General features: G+C 38.5%; 1 protein-coding gene across 2 annotated transcripts in view; it reads right to left on the bottom strand.

Annotated features, from left to right (window-relative positions):
- Window positions 1–5,025: 5,025 nt before the first annotated feature.
- Window positions 5,026–16,712, bottom strand: part of Yme1l1 (YME1-like 1 ATPase) — a 40,034-nt gene continuing 28,347 nt past the window's right edge. Inside the window, exons 13-19 of one of the 2 annotated variants that reach the window (XM_087589644.1) lie at window positions 15,013–15,125; window positions 13,677–13,832; window positions 13,051–13,202; window positions 9,333–9,459; window positions 9,175–9,248; window positions 8,612–8,698; window positions 5,026–7,372 (exon numbers count right to left, since the gene is read on the bottom strand). In XM_087589644.1, coding sequence (XP_087445770.1) covers window positions 7,229–7,372; window positions 8,612–8,698; window positions 9,175–9,248; window positions 9,333–9,459; window positions 13,051–13,202; window positions 13,677–13,832; window positions 15,013–15,125 — 853 coding nt within the window. In that variant the 3' untranslated portion in view covers window positions 5,026–7,228. 2 annotated transcript variants of the gene reach the window in all.

Raw genomic sequence — 16,712 nt, 5'->3', positions numbered from 1 at the left:
AGCACTGCTTTCATTGTGTACTATAAATTTGGTTATGTTGTGCCTTGTCATTAAATTCTAAAAAGTCTTCAATTTCATTTCTTCCTTGACCAAATTATCAGAGTAGAGTGTTGTTCAGCTTCCATGTGTATGTGGGCTTCCTGTCGTTATTGAAGACCAGATTTAGTCTGTGGGGATCTCATAGGATGCATGGGATTATTTCAATCTTTTTATATCTATTGAGTTCTGCTTTGTGACTGATTATATGGTCAATTTTGAAGAAGGTTAACGTGAGATACTGAGAAGGTATATTATTCTGTTTTAGGCTAAAATGCAAAGTATTAAATTCATTTGGTTCATAACTTGTTTCTCTGCTGTTTAGTTTCTGTTTCCGTTATCTGTCCACTCATCAGACAGGGGTGTTAAAATCTCCTACTATTATTGTGTGAGGTGCAACGTGTGCTTTGAGCTTTACTCAGATTTTTTTTTTTTTTTGGTTCTTTTTTTTTCGGAGCTCGGGACCGAACCCAGGGCCTTGCACTTCCTAGGCAAGCGCTCTACCACTGAGCTAAATCCCCAACCCCCAGATTTCTTTTATGAATGTAGGTGTCCTTGCATTTGGAGCATATTCAGTTTGAGAGTTCATTTTGGTGGATTGTTCCTTTGATGCATATGAAGTGTCCTTATCTTTTTTTTAATAACTTTTAGTGAAAAGTGGATTTTATTCAATAGAATGGTTACTCCAGCTTGTTTCTTCACACCATTTGCTTGGAAAATTGTTTTCCATCCTTTTACTGTGAGGAAGTATCTGTCTTTGTCATTGAGGTGTGCTTCCTGTATGCTAGATCCTGTTTACTTATCCGGTCTGTTAGTCTATGTCTTTTTATTGGGTAACTGAGTCTATTGCTGTTGAGATATTAGGAACCAGTGACTGTTTCCTATTTGTGTTGCTGTTGTTGTTAGAAGTGAAATTATGTTTGTGTGGTTACCTTCTTTTGGGTTAATTAAAATAAGAGTATTGTCTTGCCTTTTCTACGGTGTAGTTTCCTTCCTTGTGTTGGCGTTTTCCATCTATAATCCTTTGTAGGGCTGGATTTGTGGAAAGACATTATGTAAATTTGGTTTTGTCTCAAAATATCTTGGTTTCTCTATCTATGGTAATTGAAAATTTTGCTAGAAGTAGTACCCTGGGGTGGCCTTTTTGTTCTCTTAGGTTCCATATGTCATCTGCCCAGGACCTTCTGGCTTTCATAGTCTCTGGTTTAAGTCTAGTGTAATTCTCATAGGTCTGCCTGTTACTTGACCTTTTTTCCTTACTGGTTTTTAATATTTTTTTTTTTTTTTGCTATGTGCATCTGACATTTTGACTTTTATGTGACGGGAGAAAGTTCTTTTCTGGTCCAATCTATTTGGAGTTCTGTAGGCTTCTTGTGTGTTAATATGGGCATCTCTTTCTTTAGGTTAGGAAAGTTTTCTTCTATAATTTTGTTGAAGATATTTACTGGCTTTTTTTTTTATTAACTTGAGTATTTCTTATATACATTTCGAGTGTTATTCCCTTTCCCGGTTTCCGGGCAAACATCTCCCTCCACCCTCCCCTCCCTTACGGGTGTTCCCCTCCCCATCCTCCCCCCAACAATCTAGTTCACTGGGGGTTCAGTCTTAGCAGGACCCAGGGCTTCCCCTTCCACTGGTGCTCTTACTAGGATATTCATTGCTACCTATGAGGTCAGAGTCCAGGGTCAGTTCATGTATAGTCTTTAGGTAGTGGCTTAGTCCCTGAAAGCTCTGGTTGCTTGGCATTGTTGTACATATGGGGTCACGAGCCCCTTCAAGCTCTTCCAGTTCTTTCTCTGATTCCTTCAACAGGGGTCCTATTCTCAGTTCAGTGGTTTGCTGCTGGCATTCGCCTCTGTATTTGCTGTATTCTGGCTGTGTCTCTCAGGAGCGATCTACATCCGGCTCCTGTCGGCCTGCACTTCCTTGCTTCATCCATCTTGTCTAATTGGATGGCTGTATATGTATGGGCCACATGTGGGGCAGGCTCTGAATGGGTGTTCCTTCTGTGTCTGTTTTAATCTTTGCCTCTCTATTCCCTGCCAAGGATATTCTTGTTCCCCTTTTAAAGAAGGAGTGAAGCATTCACATTCTGATCATGCGCCTTGAGTTTCATGTGTTCTATGCATCTAGGGTAATTCAAGCATTTGGGCTAATAGCCACTTATCAATGAGTGCATACCATATGTGTTTTTCTGTGATTGGGTTACCTCACTCAGGATCATATTTTCCAGTTCCAACCATTTGCCTACGAATTTCATAAAGTCATTGTTTTTGATAGCTGAGTAATATTCCATTGTGTAGATGTACCACATTTTCTGTATCCATTCCTCTGTTGAAGGGCATCTGGGTTCTTTCCAGCTTCTGGCTATTATAAATAAGGCTGCTATGAACATAGTGGAGCATGTGTCTTTTTTATATGTTAGGGCATCTTTTGGGTATATGCCCAAGAGAGGTATAGCTGGATCCTCAGGCAGTTCAATGTCCAATTTTCTGAGGAACCTCCAGACTGATTTCCAGAATGGTTTTACCAGTCTGCAATCCCACCAACAATGGAGGACTGTTCCTCTTTCTCCACATCCTCGCCAGCATCTGCTGTCACCTGAGTTTTTTATCTTAGCCATTCTCACTGGTGTGAGGTGAAATCTCAGGGTTGTTTTGATTTGCATTTCCCTTATGACTAAAGATGTTGAACATTTCTTTAGGTGTTTCTCAGCCATTCGGCATTCCTCAGCTGTGAATTCTTTGATTGGCTCTGAACCCCATTTTTTAATAGGGTTATTTGTCTCCCTGCAGTCTAATTTCTTGAGTTCTTTGTATATTTTGGATATAAGGCCTCTATCTGTTGTAGGATTGGTAAAGATCTTTTCCCAATCTGTTGGTTGCCGTTTTGTCCTAACCACAGTGTTCTTTGCCTTACAGAAGCTTTGCAGTTTTATGAGATCCCATTTGTCGATTCTTGATCTTAGAGCATAAGCCATTGGTGTTTTGTTCAGGAAATTTTTTCCAGTGCCCATGTGTTCCAGATGCTTCCCTAGTTTTTCTTCTATTAGTTTGAGTGTGTCTGGTTTGATGTGAAGGTCCTTGATCCACTTGGACTTAAGCTTTCTACAGGGTGATAAGAATGGATAGATCTGCATTCTTCTACATGTTGACCTCCAGTTGAACCAGCACCATTTGCTGAAAATGCTATCTTTTTTCCATTGGATGGTTTTGGCTCCTTTGTCAAAAATCAAGTGACCATAGGTGTGTGGGTTCATTTCTGGGTCTTCAATACTGTTCCATTGGTCTACCTGTCTGTCTCTGTACCAATACCATGCAGTTTTTATCACCATTGCTCTGTAATACTGCTTGAGTTCAGGGATAGTGATTCCCTCTGAAGTCCTTTTATTGTTGAGGATAGTTTTAGCTATCCTGGGTTTTTTGTTATTCCAGATGAATTTGCAAATTGTTCTAACTCTTTGAAGAATTGGATTGGTATTTTGATGGGGATTGCATTGAATCTGTAGATCACTTTTGGTAGAATGGCCATTTTTACTATATTAATCCTGCCAATCCATGAGCATGGGAGATCTTTCCATCTTCTGAGGTCTTCTTCAATTTCTTTCTTCAGTGTATTGAAGTTCTTATTGTACAAATCTTTTACTTGCTTGGTTAAAGTCACACCGGGGTACTTTATATTATTTGGGACTATTATGAAGGGTGTCGTTTCCCTAATTCCTTTCTCGGCTTGTTTCTCTTTTGTGTAGAGGAAGGCTACTGATTTATTTGAGTTAATTTTATACCCATCCACTTTGCTGAAGTTGTTTATCAGCTTTAGTAGTTCTCTGGTGGAACTTTTGGGATCACTTAAATATACTATCATATCATCTGCAAATAATTTACTGGCATTTTAAGTTTGGAGTCTCCACTCTCTTCTATGCCTATTATCCTTAGGTTTGATCTTCTCACTGTGTCCTAGATTTCCTGGATGCTTTGGGTTAGGAGCTTTCTGTTTTACATTATCTGTGACTCTTGTGTCAATATTTTCTTAGTATCTTCGGCCTGAGAGTCTATCTCTTGTATTCTCTTGGTGATGCTTCCAGCTATGACTCCTAATCTCTTTCCTAGGTTTTCAATCTCCAGACTTGTCTCCATTTGTGCTTTCTTATTGTTTCTATTTCCATTTTTAAATCCTGGATGGTTTTGTTCAATTTCTTCACCTGTTTGCTTGTGTTTCCCTATAATTCTTTAACAGATTTTTGTTTCCTCTTTAAGGGCTTCTATTTATTTACTTGTGTTGTCCTGTAATTCTTTAAGGGAGTTATTTATGTCCTTCTAAAAGTCCTCTATCATCATGACATGTGAGTTTAAATCCCAAAATTGCTTTTCCGGTGTATTTGGATATCCAGCATTGCTTTGGTGGGAGAATGGGCTCTAATGATGCCAAGTAGTCTTGGTTTCTGCTGCTTAGGTTTCTACGCTTTCCTCTCACCATCAGATTGTCTCTTATAGTCTTGCTGTTTCTGAGAGTGGCTTGACCTTCCTATAAGCCTATGTGTCAGCACTCCTGTAGACCTGTTTCCTTTCATACAGAGAGCTGTGAGACTGGTTCAGCTCTGGGCACATGCAGAAAATGGAAGTGTCCTGTCCCAGACTGCTCCTGCATTTGTGTCCTAATGCCACTAGGTAGACTGCTCAGAGCAGAAGGGTTGGTTGTACCTCTGCTCTCAGGTGTGGCGGTGTTCCTGGCAACTTGCTTTCAGCTCTGAGTTCAGGCAGAAATTGCAAAGGTCCTGCCCCCGTCTGCTCCTAGCTTCTTGTGCCCACAAGGCATAGAGGGCACAAGGCAGGTTCCTCTTGGCCCAGGTATGTGAGCAGAAGTAGTTGTTTCCTTTGAGCTATCACGATTGTCCATATGTTTGAGAGTCCAGCTTTCTCCCCCATGAGATTTGGGTACAGAGAACTGTGGGACCCGTTCAGCTCTGGGCGCAGGCAGAAAACCCACAAGAACGATAAATTTATTTTTATTTTAAAGAGAGTCTACTACAAACCTCAACAAAACCAACACAACCAACCATTCTATGACTCCAGGAATTAGCAAAAGAGCTACAACAAAGTCTGACTTGTTTCTAAATTTAACCAAGACCATTATTCTTTGGTGAGCCTTCAAACTCAAAGCAGTTCATAGCACTCATGTTCAAACCAGGATGAAGGAAGACCATGTAAATAAGATGCCAAGAATGATGGAGCATACCTACATTCCCAGCACCCAGGAGGCTCAGGTGGAAGGATGTCAGTTGGAGGCTAGCCTAGGCTACATAGAGAACTTTCTGGAAAAGGTCCTTAACCAAACAAAACAAACAACCAAACACAAAAACCCATCCTAAAAAAAATATAAAAAGGTTTATTCTCATTTTCATAAAAGAACTTAGCTGATTTGGTATACTATTGACTAAATCTATGAGCTCAGCAATAAGCAGCTTACTAGCCTGAAGTGGCTGGCTGCTCTGCAAGATACAAATAAGTGTGATATTTCTGTGATATGAAAAACCCAGAGGAAGTTGATAATTAGCTCATGAAACATCCTTGGTTTACCAGACATACCGAGCAGAAAATTCTCCACCTAATTATATCCAGACTTGGCTGTCAAAGTCTTTTCATACACACAAAGTAGAAGCAATAAAACCAACTAAAACTCTAAAGCCATAGTGAACTCGCTATATAATTCACTGAGACTGGAATTTTACGAATTCAATTTGGATGTCCACGGTGAAACACCACTTTATGTTGACTAATGATGAAACTGAAACCTCACATAATATAAGCTACAAAGGAAAACTGTGTAGTAACTTTGAATTTTGAATTTGAAAAAAAAATTGTCCTAAAATCTAATTGTGGTAACTATTACACAGGGAAAAAAAAAAAGTCTTTGGTATATATATTTACAGTGGATAAGTTTTATAACATGAAAATTACAACTCAGTATGACTGTAAAAATGTCTGAAGTCAGGTCAGATAAAACACCGATGTTTTCCATATGTGTGTGCATGAGTATATAGAGAATGAGAGGACAAGGGTGAGAGAACACATGAACATGAATGACAATTGAGACAGCAAAAAGCAGTGAAAATTAAAACCTGTCAGTCTAGATCAATATAAAGGAACTCTATCAACATTTTCACTTTGAAATTGTATCAAAAATTTAACATTATTTAAAAAGGTCAAAAGTATCATGTAACAAGGTCCTTTTAATTATACCTATATTCTTGAATAAAGACCATATACATCCTCAATAAGAAAACTGAATGTAATTTTAATAGGTCCTTCAAGAATGTAGCTTGGTTTTTAACACCAATGCATTCATTCGCTTACACTATGGTCTACTGATTTGAATATGAAATCCCCTATTAAAGCCTTTAATGTGCAGATGGCACAAGCCTTCCAAATTCTGACAAGGTGACAGTGAGAGATCATTTCTGAAAGGAATTGAGTTTTTGTTTTCATTTTGATTTTGAGATTAATGTAATTATACAGATATTCAGAATATAATTTACTTGTTTACTTCATAAAATACTGTTGTTCTGAAACAAATTTTGTCAGTGAGATAGTAATATCTGAAAGAAAATGGGCATACATGTGCATTTTTAAACCATTACAATCATTTAAATTCTGAGTATATATTTATATTTACAATTCAAATAGCTTCTTTTAAAGGCCATTTTACATGGTCAATCAAGAACAAAATTAAGTACATCTTAATGGCATTTCTACTGATATAAGTAGAAATGGTTTATCCATGGCATTTGTTTCCCCAAAGAGAAATGTTACCATCAGGAGATGATAGATTTTCAAATTTAGCTTGCAAAGAAAAAAAAAACCATACTTACCAGTACATAAAGGCACAATTTTTACTCACTTGGAGTAATCAACCACAAAATGATTGCTTACTTTCACCATGATTGACATTTTTCAATTGACTTTAATCCTGACAGCTCTTTATTTATCTTTTCGTGTACTTGTTATAGGTTACTAATCTCCAATGAGTATCACCACAGGAATAACCAAAATCAAATAATGGAACAGAAGACTGACAAAGTGTTTCACATCCTGGAATTAGATACCAAGTCAGAAGTGGGGGTTGGAAGTGTTGCAAAGGAGACTGTAGGACTAAGTATATTCTTGTAATAAAACCAGCAATATCAACAGAGTTATCATCTCACTTCTAATTTCTTCCCCTCAAGAACAATTTGAATCTCTTTGGCATCCAAAGTCTCATAGGTCAGCAACGCCTCGGCCAGGTTCTTATGTTCTTTCGCATGTGTTTTCAGGATATGTTTTGCTCGTTCATATGATTCCTGAAAGAGAAAAGCAAGTCATACAAGAAAGTATATAGATGCAAAAATCATAGGTAAAAAAGTATACAAAAATAATATAGCTTAAAAATATCTGTTGATTTAGATCTTTTTTAAAAGTATTTAAAAGTTTTGTTTAGAATACAAATTATTTGTACATAATATAAACAGTATATGCAATATATTACAACAGAAGAATTCAAAAAATAATACAAAAGAATCTTTGCCTTTCCAAAATTTGTTTACTTTGTCAGTTTTAACTACTAAGGCATTTTTTCTTTACCCCTCCCCCCCCCAAGCAGTTAATTCAAGCCTGGCTGTGTCCTTGGAAGTCTTTCCTGAAGTTCTTAGTCTCATCCTAGATGCTTCCCTGTGACCACACCATTTCCCCATCATCAGTAGCCTACCTCTTGCAAAAACACACTATTCCCAAGGAGTCAACCATCTGAATACTGCTGCTACCAAAGCCCCTTCATGTCATCTAATCAATACTGATTACATTCCTCATTCAATATGCACTACGTCTCAGTGAGATCTTTTCTTCATTCCAAGAGCTACCTTAAGGGATGAGCAACTTCAGTATCTAAGAATATGTAAGCAACCTTTCTAGTAAGCCCCAAACCATCATAACTACTTCTAACCTAAAATCTTCATAATGCTGTCCAAAATCAGCAACATCTTATTAGAAAAAAAAAAAGTTTACATCCCAGTTTGGTCTCCATGTTCTTCAGTTAATGGCATAAACAACAGTTACCAGAGGCAGAAATTTAAAAAATGGTTCTAGGGGCTCTCTTACCTTTCATAACTAATACAACATGTTTTAAGTCTACATTTTTTTTTGAAGATGATTTCAAATGTACTATGAAGCCACAGGTGACCCTGAACTTTGAACTTTCCAAGTGCTAAGATTAAAGGCATGTGCCCATAGACCTAGTTTCTGTGGTGCTGGGAATTGAATCCAGAGCTTTGTACATGATAGACAATCACTATCAACTGAAATCCTAAATCTTCATCAGTATCTCTTGAGCACACTCAGTCTGTTCATCTGCTGCATTTTGCACAGTAAGATTTAAAAGCCATCACTCATTTTTGTTTGCAGTGCTGGAGATTAAACCCCACAGCATTTCATATGCTAGACAAGCACTCTCTACTAATGGAACTATACCTCCCTTATTATCATTTTTAAAACTACTTAGACACATTTTGTATTTAAAAGAAAAATTAAGCTCAGAAAAGTATTACCCGTAGAAGGATTCTTATTTCTTGTTCAATGGCCGATTGAGTTTCAGGACTTAGCTTTCCTGTATCACTGTAGGTCATAACTCCAAGCTAATACCAAATGGATAAAGTAATTGAACAAATTATTACCAAGAAATCTAGCCCAGTAAGTACCAGCCTATATATAAACAAATATGTGTGGCAGTGTGAAACAAAAAAATGCAACATAAAATGTTGAACACAATGAAGTATCATTCTTTGGAAACTATGAAAACAAACCAAAGTAGCAAGTGTGAATAGGATATAAAAATTTAAGTCCTTTAAGTGTCTTTTCAGAAAACCCTGGCGGCTTGCCCAAATCTAATGCTTCAGTTGCCTCAGGAACTGCAAAGATAAAGTAGGAATGTGAAATGATGAGCTAAATGTTTTATTTTATACTTTCTTAATTCATGATGATTAAGCAGAAAAAACTATTACTAATCAGAGCAATGCTTAGAATAAGTGACAAACTAATTAGGAATCAGACAAGAAAAGAAATGTTATCAACTAATAAAGTTATCAGAGGACCACATGGCAAATCCAACTACCTTTTCACTCATTCCAAATTTGGTAACCATCCTCTTTGCAATTTTTGTTGCATTATCAAAATCACTAGAAGCACCTAGATTAAAAAAAGAAACAAAATTTGAAAATATCTTTAAAAGAATGAACATGAATTTGAAGAAAATACTCATCAAAAACCAACCAGTTGTAATATGATCAGTTCCAAATATGAGTTCCTCTGCCACTCTTCCTCCCATACTAACATCCATCTGTGCAAGCAGCTGGGCTCTAGTTTCATTCCATCTGTCATTCTCAGGCAACAGTGATACCTGTGCAATTTCATAGTGACAGAAAGGAAATCAGACACACTTCTGAAATAGTTACACTCATAACCAAAGTCACTTAATTTTTCCCATAGACAGTACTCAGTATAATGCTAAAAGCCAAGAGATTCAAAAGACATGGTCACCAAGTAACTCAATGACAAAAATCAACATGAAAAACAAAGAAAACCCTCTATATAAAAGTGCATCATGGCTTCCAAGAACTCTTCCAAACACCAGCTGGTGCCAGTGACCCTGTGACTGTTGATGAAAGAGCAAAGATGTCTCTGGAATCTTCACAACCACTACCAGTCAGAACCCCAGCAAGCACAAAGAGACTGTCCAAGACACCAGGACAGAACAAGGATTTAGTGACACTGGACAATCTTGCAAGAATGCCAGGCAGTTCTCCACCACCAGAGCCAATAGATACTTCAGTAATCTCAGGTAGACAGCTCAGAACTCATCTTAGGAATGTTTATGTGAAAAATGAACTGTCAGAAGACGGAATGCATCCAAAAATGCCAGGGGAAATTGTGGACTCATCTAGAGCACCAGGAGGTGAAGAGAAAGTCATTAAAGCAAGGAAGCAATCTGTAAAGCGGAAATTGGACACAGCAGTCAATTTACCTGGCAGCAAGAGGCAAAGAATTGCAAGAGCAGAAAAGCCACAGACCCTAGAGGATCTGCCTGGCTTCCAAGAGCTCTGCCAAGCTCCATGCTTGTAATGGACTCAGTTATTGTTGACAAAACCACAAAGATGCGCAGCAAATCTCCAAAACCTGTGGATACAACTTCAGAGATACAGCCAAGACGACGACGACTCAGGAGACTGGGTGTGACTGAAGAGCCCATACCACAAAGAACGACTTCAAGAGTGTTAAGGCAAGCCAGAAACACACACAAAGAGCCCATAGATAGTAGTAATGGTGTAGATGAGTTTAAGGAGTCTTCGGCACAGAAACAAGACCCAGACATAAGTTTAACCGGCAGGAGGAACCAACCAAGAACAGTTAAGGAAAAGACCCAACCCTTGGAGGAGCTGACTAGTTTCCAAGAGGAAATTGCCACAAGAATGTCTTGCAAATCTCCACAACCAGAAGAGAAGAAAACCTTAGTAGGCTTAAAGAAGCAGCTCAGAATACAACTATTCAAAGTGGGTGTGGAAGAGCCCACAGCACAGAGAAAGCAACCAGCCAGGGAAACCAGGAGCAGACTCAGAGAGCCCATGGGTAACAGGATAAATGTTGAAGAGCTTAAGAAGTCTACAGAGCAGAAAATTGACCCAGTAGCAAGTATGCCTGTCAGCAAGAGGCCACGGAGGATACCCAAGGAAAAGGCACAGACCGTAGAATTGGCTGGTCTCAAAGGACCAATCCAAACCCTAGGTCACACTGAGGAATCTGCAAGTGATAAAGAACCCACACAGATGACCTGTAATTCTCTACAACCAGAGCAAGTTGAGAGCCTCCAGCCCTCACCAAGACGTCCCAGGACAAGACATGGGAAAGTAGAGGCAGACAAGCCTTCAGCAGTAAGGAAGACAGTGCCAACATCAAGGCAAACTGTGCGATCCTGAAAGGTCACTGAAATTGATGACAATGGCACCAAAGCTTCAAAGGCACCTGTAAAGCAGACATTAGATACAATAGCCAAAGAAACTGACAGCAAAAGGCAGCTAAGGACACGTAAGAATGGGACTCAAACTCTTGAAGTCCTGGGTGACTCCAAAGAAATAACACAAATATCAGATCACTCTGAGAAACTAAAACATGACACTAGTATTGTTAAGGGCACTCTACAGCAAAAGCCAGACTCAATGAAACCTCTGAGAACATGCAGAAGAGTGCTGAGGACCTCTACAGAGGACCCCAAAGAAGTGTTGATGGATACCAGTGACCTTGCAGCATTACAAAGCAAAAGCAACCTTTACCTGTCCCCCCACAGGAAGTCTGCAAGAGATGGAAGAGTTTTGAGAACCAGGGCTTTGTGCTCTGTAACCCCAAAGCAGGAAGCAACATATGAGAAACCTGTACATAAGAAACAAAGGGCTGCTTCTACCAAGAGGCACGTATCACCTGAGCCGGTGAAGGTGAAACACCTGAGAAGTGTGTCACATAAACGTGAACGTGTGGAAGAGCACATTAGCACCATTATGCAAACAGAAGAAATGGAAGCCAAAAGAGAGAACCCTGTCACTCCAGATCAGAAAATACCCCAGAGCTCTAGGTACCGAAAGAAAACTGAAAAACAGCCAAGCCCCAAGTTTGATGCGTCTGCAGAGAAGGTTGAGATAAAGAAAAATGAGAAAACAATGAAGATCTCCCAGGAGACAGAGCTGCAGAATCCAGATAATGGAACCAAGAAGTCTTCATCTCTGGGCAAAGTCAGTGGGAAAAGAACATGTTTGAGGTCTAGAGGACAGACTGAGATTCCCCAGCCTCATGAAGCAGAAGAGAAAACAAGCAAATCAGGTGCAGAAATCTCGATAAAGACCCAGCAAGAGAAAGGAGTCTCTGGAGATTCAGATGTTAGGTGTCTGAGATCCAGACAAACTAGAGTCACTTTGGACAATGAACCTAAGCCAAGAGTAACTCGAGGGGCCAAGAAAGATGCAAAAACTCTGAAGAAGGATGAAGACATTGTATACACCAAGAAATTAAGAACAAGAAGTCACCAGAAAAGTGAAACTGAGTAGCAAAGACATTTAAGAAGGAAAAGTAAATTTGGTTTAGTGATAAATTCCAGTATGATTTTCACTTCCAGTGTGAAGGTGAACTGTAAATAATATTGCCTGTGCTTAAGGAAGGAAGCTTTGAGCTTTCCTGATCATACTCTCTTCAAGCTCCAATGGAGATCATGAAGATCACCAGGGATCTCAGAGCAATAGCAGTTTAAATGTTTGGTGGGTAAACAGGTAGAAATGTGGCCCTCTGTCCTACCCAATAAAGCTCTGTGAAATTAAAAAAAAAAAAAAAAAGTGCATCATGCTGCAAGAGGACTTTTTCCCAGCTACACAGAAATATTTAAGACTGAAACATGTACTAACAAATATCTTGGAACAACTATGAAACCAGCCACTATGACATATAGTATGTCTTTATGTGTAGTAGCTCACTTAGATATTTAAAAATTATAGTCAATAGTGACTATACCATTACATTTCAGTATACATATATAATACCTGATATATTATGAATCTACTTTGATAGAAAATTATAGCAAATGATCTTATTTCAGTGTTAGTCACAAAATCAAAAGGGATAAAAATCATTAGAAATTTGCAATCTCTTATATATGCTTCTAGAAAGCTGTATTTGAAAATGAAGTTTAAAACAAGAAAATGAGATATAGTAGGCAAGGTGGCTCAAATATGTGTTCCCAGGATTTATGAAGGCAAGGCAAGAGAATTACAAGTTCTAGGCTACATGGACTCTTCTAGGCCAATCTGAGCTACAAAATGAGAAGAGAAACCCTGTCTCAAAGAAAACAAACAAAACAAGTAAACAAACAAAACGGTGGTGAGAGCTTGAGTCATATGCATGAGCCTCTGAGTTACTAGCACGGTAATGGGAGGAAGGGCTATAAGAAACTTACATGTCCAAGTGTGGGCCCTCGTGGCATGATTGTAGCTTTATTGATTGGCATTGCATCCTTTGTGTAATATGCAATAATAGCATGACCAGATTCATGATAGGCTGTTATAGTTTTGTTTTTGTTATCAATTTCCACACTTCTTCTTTCTGGTCCTAAAATAAATAACATATAGGGCAGTATACTTAACTGCTGCATATGGTAGCCTATAGTCCCATCACTCCAGAGGCAAGAAAATATTAAGTATCAGGTAAGCCCATGATTCTCTGTGATAAGGGGAAAGCAAACCAGACAAATCACACACAGAGACACAGACACACACGCGCACGCACGCACACTCATGCAAAGGAAGGAAGGAAGGAAGGAAGGAAGGAAGGAAGGAAGGAAGGAAGGAAGAAAGGAAAAGAAAGCAAGGAAGCGAGCAGTCCTTTCAGAGGACAGAAACATGGCAGTGAGAAGGCAGAGACAGAATGACTAGCAGGAGTGCCCTGCCAGCCTGAGATATATATAGTGAAAGTGAGATCCAATTTACCAGCTTAGATTATAGAATGAAAGTCAGGCTCAAAAATAAAAAGGTAAGGCAGGGTAAAAAACAAAAGAAAAAGATGAACTGCAGAAGGAAAACATACCCATTAGAATTTTATCCTTGGAAAACTCTAGTTCCTTCATGGTAACCATTTCTTTTCCATCAACTGCTGCCTTTAATGCAGCTTGGTTCACAAGATTCTCCAACTCTGCTCCAGAAAACCCAACAGTTCCTCGAGCTATGATTTCTGGATCAACAGCTACAAAAAAAGAGAATACAATAAATCTCCATCACTAAATACAGGCTCTTCTCATTCAACTCACATTTTGAAGGTAGAAAGAACACAATTAATCTAAATTACAACTTAAAACGCATCTTAAAACTAAAACTGAACTTAATAAAACTTAACAAAATATGCCATTTTAAGTTAATGTTAATTACTATTAGTAATAATTAACATTATTATTAATAATAAATTATTTCAATAAAACTTCCAGAAAAGTTCTAAGTTTTACTAGCTTTTTGAAAACAAAATGAAAACCAGTTACTGAAATGAATTTAGAAACTTGAGGGGTTGGGGATTTAGCTCAGTGGTAGAGCACTTGCCTAGCAAGAGCAAGGCCCTGGGTTCGGACCCCAGCTCTGGAAAAAAAAAAGAAGTTAAAAATAGAAACTTGAAATATAGCTAATGCTGGGCCTGGAGAGATGGCCGCATTTTAGAGTACCAACTGCTCTAGCAGAGGACCCAGGTTCAGTTCTCAGCATCCACAAGGCAGCTTCTCTTCTGGCCTCTATTGGTACTACACACATGTGGTATAAATACATGCAGACAAAACAGTTACACACATAAAAGATAAAAATAAATATCGTAGATACACTCTACATTATATCCAGCCTAGCCACAAATGAAAAAGCAAACCCACAGTCCAAATTCTTTTCTCTAAAATTTTATCTTAAAATACCTTGGTCTCTCTTGTGATGGGAAACATCCTTGAAAACCCTGCAATTTATACTACTGTTCTTGTCTTCAAGTGTTCCATATCTATATATGCCTTGTTTCATATTTTGTTTTCTTCCTAAATGAAGCGCCATTTTCTGTATTTTATATTTTGATTTAAAATCTATACATACATCTTCATACATACATGCATATCTCACACACACACACACACACACACACACACACACACACACACACACACACATCTATAAACCCCAAACCAAATTTCCTTTGGAATCAGGATACAAGAATAAAATAATATCCTGAATATATATACAAACTGAAGAATGCAAATATAATTGGGTATAAAAAGGAGCAAAAAATTAACTGGTCTGAAATATAAAGGACCATAAAGTTCTAAATAGGGACCAAACAGAATGGTTAGATATATTTCCATTTTCCTGAAATAACAATATTTGAATTAAGAAATTAGACTCACATTTATCAAACTTTATTTTATTAAGATACCATTTCAAAATTTCAGTACGACCCTTCACATCTGGCCTTGGAACTGTAACTTGCATATCAAAACGACCAGGACGTATTAAGGCACTGGGAAAAAAATAAAAGATATATATAAATTAATGAGTCAAAGATGCTAACACACATTCAACACATGATGGGGAAACAATAACAACCAAAGATAAGAAAGAATTCTGAATATAAATGTTCAGAGAGCTCCCTCAGAAGCTTGGAAACCATAGCCACAGGACTCAAGAAGCTAAGGAAGGAGTCACAGGACTACGTAGTGTAACCTGCGGTGAAATAGTGATGAACAGAAGGGGGGAGGAAGGTTCACGTGGATATTATGTGTGCCGCTAAGGCAGCATTCTCTCTCTTCTCCTCCCTATTTAGAGCCCCCTTCGGATCTCTTGTTCATGACCATGTTCCTCTCTATGCCTCCTGCCCAATAGTCCCTTTTTACTTTCCTAGTTAGTGCAGCTGTTCCGGGTTATATACTCTCATCTGAAGACTTGAAACTGGATGCACTGCTTCAATATCAGTCTATCACAGAATTTTTTTTTGACTAATGATATATAAATCTTTTTTAGGTAGGGTTTCTTTATTATTCTTGAATTCAATATGCAACCCAGGCTGGCCTCAAATTCAGAGATGTGCTTGTCTCTTCCAAATGCTGAGATTAAAGGGGTGTGGCAAAATGCCCAGCATATTTTAACTGTCTACCTAAAAATATCTATAGTATGTGTAAATCAGTGTGTGTGTGTGTGTGTCCCTTATCAGTCGGTGATACTTCCTAAAGAACCATAGAGCATCTACCAAAGAACTCAACGCCAGGCATAGGTTTGTTGGTCAGTGTCCAAGAGACTCTCAAAACATTATAAGCCACTGCTAGTGTCCTTTCCTGCCCCACCAGAGGTGGGAAATAAGTCTGTATGGAAGAAAACACATGCACTTCAGACACAAGACCTAGAGACCCTGAGCTGAAACTGAATGGAATGCCTCTTACCTGAAGACTAGCTTTCATATTAGAAAGCAACATGCAAGATTCCAAAGAGAAAAGCAATCAACTATCGTACCCCAAGTATGACACCTATGAAGCACAATAGTAATCAGCATGGCACTAACCCTAAGAGTTCAGTAGAGTCATGCACACTTCAGTGGTAACCAAGAGCTCTTTAATTGGACTTAAAACCAACTCGACAAGAGAGAAATCATCCCTGGTACTGGAAACCTAGCCAGCTACCCAGGGATAGTAAGGGATCTTAGAGGAGAATCTATAACTGCTATTTTGCTAAACCAGCACTTCCTAGTTATATTCTAAATATTTGTCCTTATATTTACTGATAAGAGTAGTCGTCAAGAACAAGACCCCTGATGGAGGAATTAGAGAAACGAGTGAAAGAGCTGAAGGGGCTTACAACCCCATAAAAACAACAATGCCAACCAACCAGAGCTTCCAGGGACTAAACCACTGTCGGCGGTGTGTGTTTGTTTGTGTGTGTGTGTGTGTGTGTGTGTGTGTGTGTGTGAAGGGGGGTGACGGGGAGGGGAACACCATTATAGAAGGGGAGGGGGAGGAGATAGGGGGCTTATGGACAGGAAACTGGTAAAGGGAATAACATTTGAAATTTAAATAAAGAAATATCCAACTTAAAAAAAAAAAAGTAGTCTTCACCC

The sequence above is a fragment of the Rattus norvegicus genome, chromosome 17, assembly GCF_021556685.1.
Source record: "Rattus norvegicus strain SHRSP/BbbUtx chromosome 17, alternate assembly SHRSP_T2T, whole genome shotgun sequence".
In the NCBI taxonomy this organism is placed as follows: Eukaryota; Metazoa; Chordata; class Mammalia; order Rodentia; family Muridae; genus Rattus; species Rattus norvegicus.
Note: the sequence above shows the minus strand (reverse complement) of the source record. Positions and strands in the feature narration are given on the sequence as shown.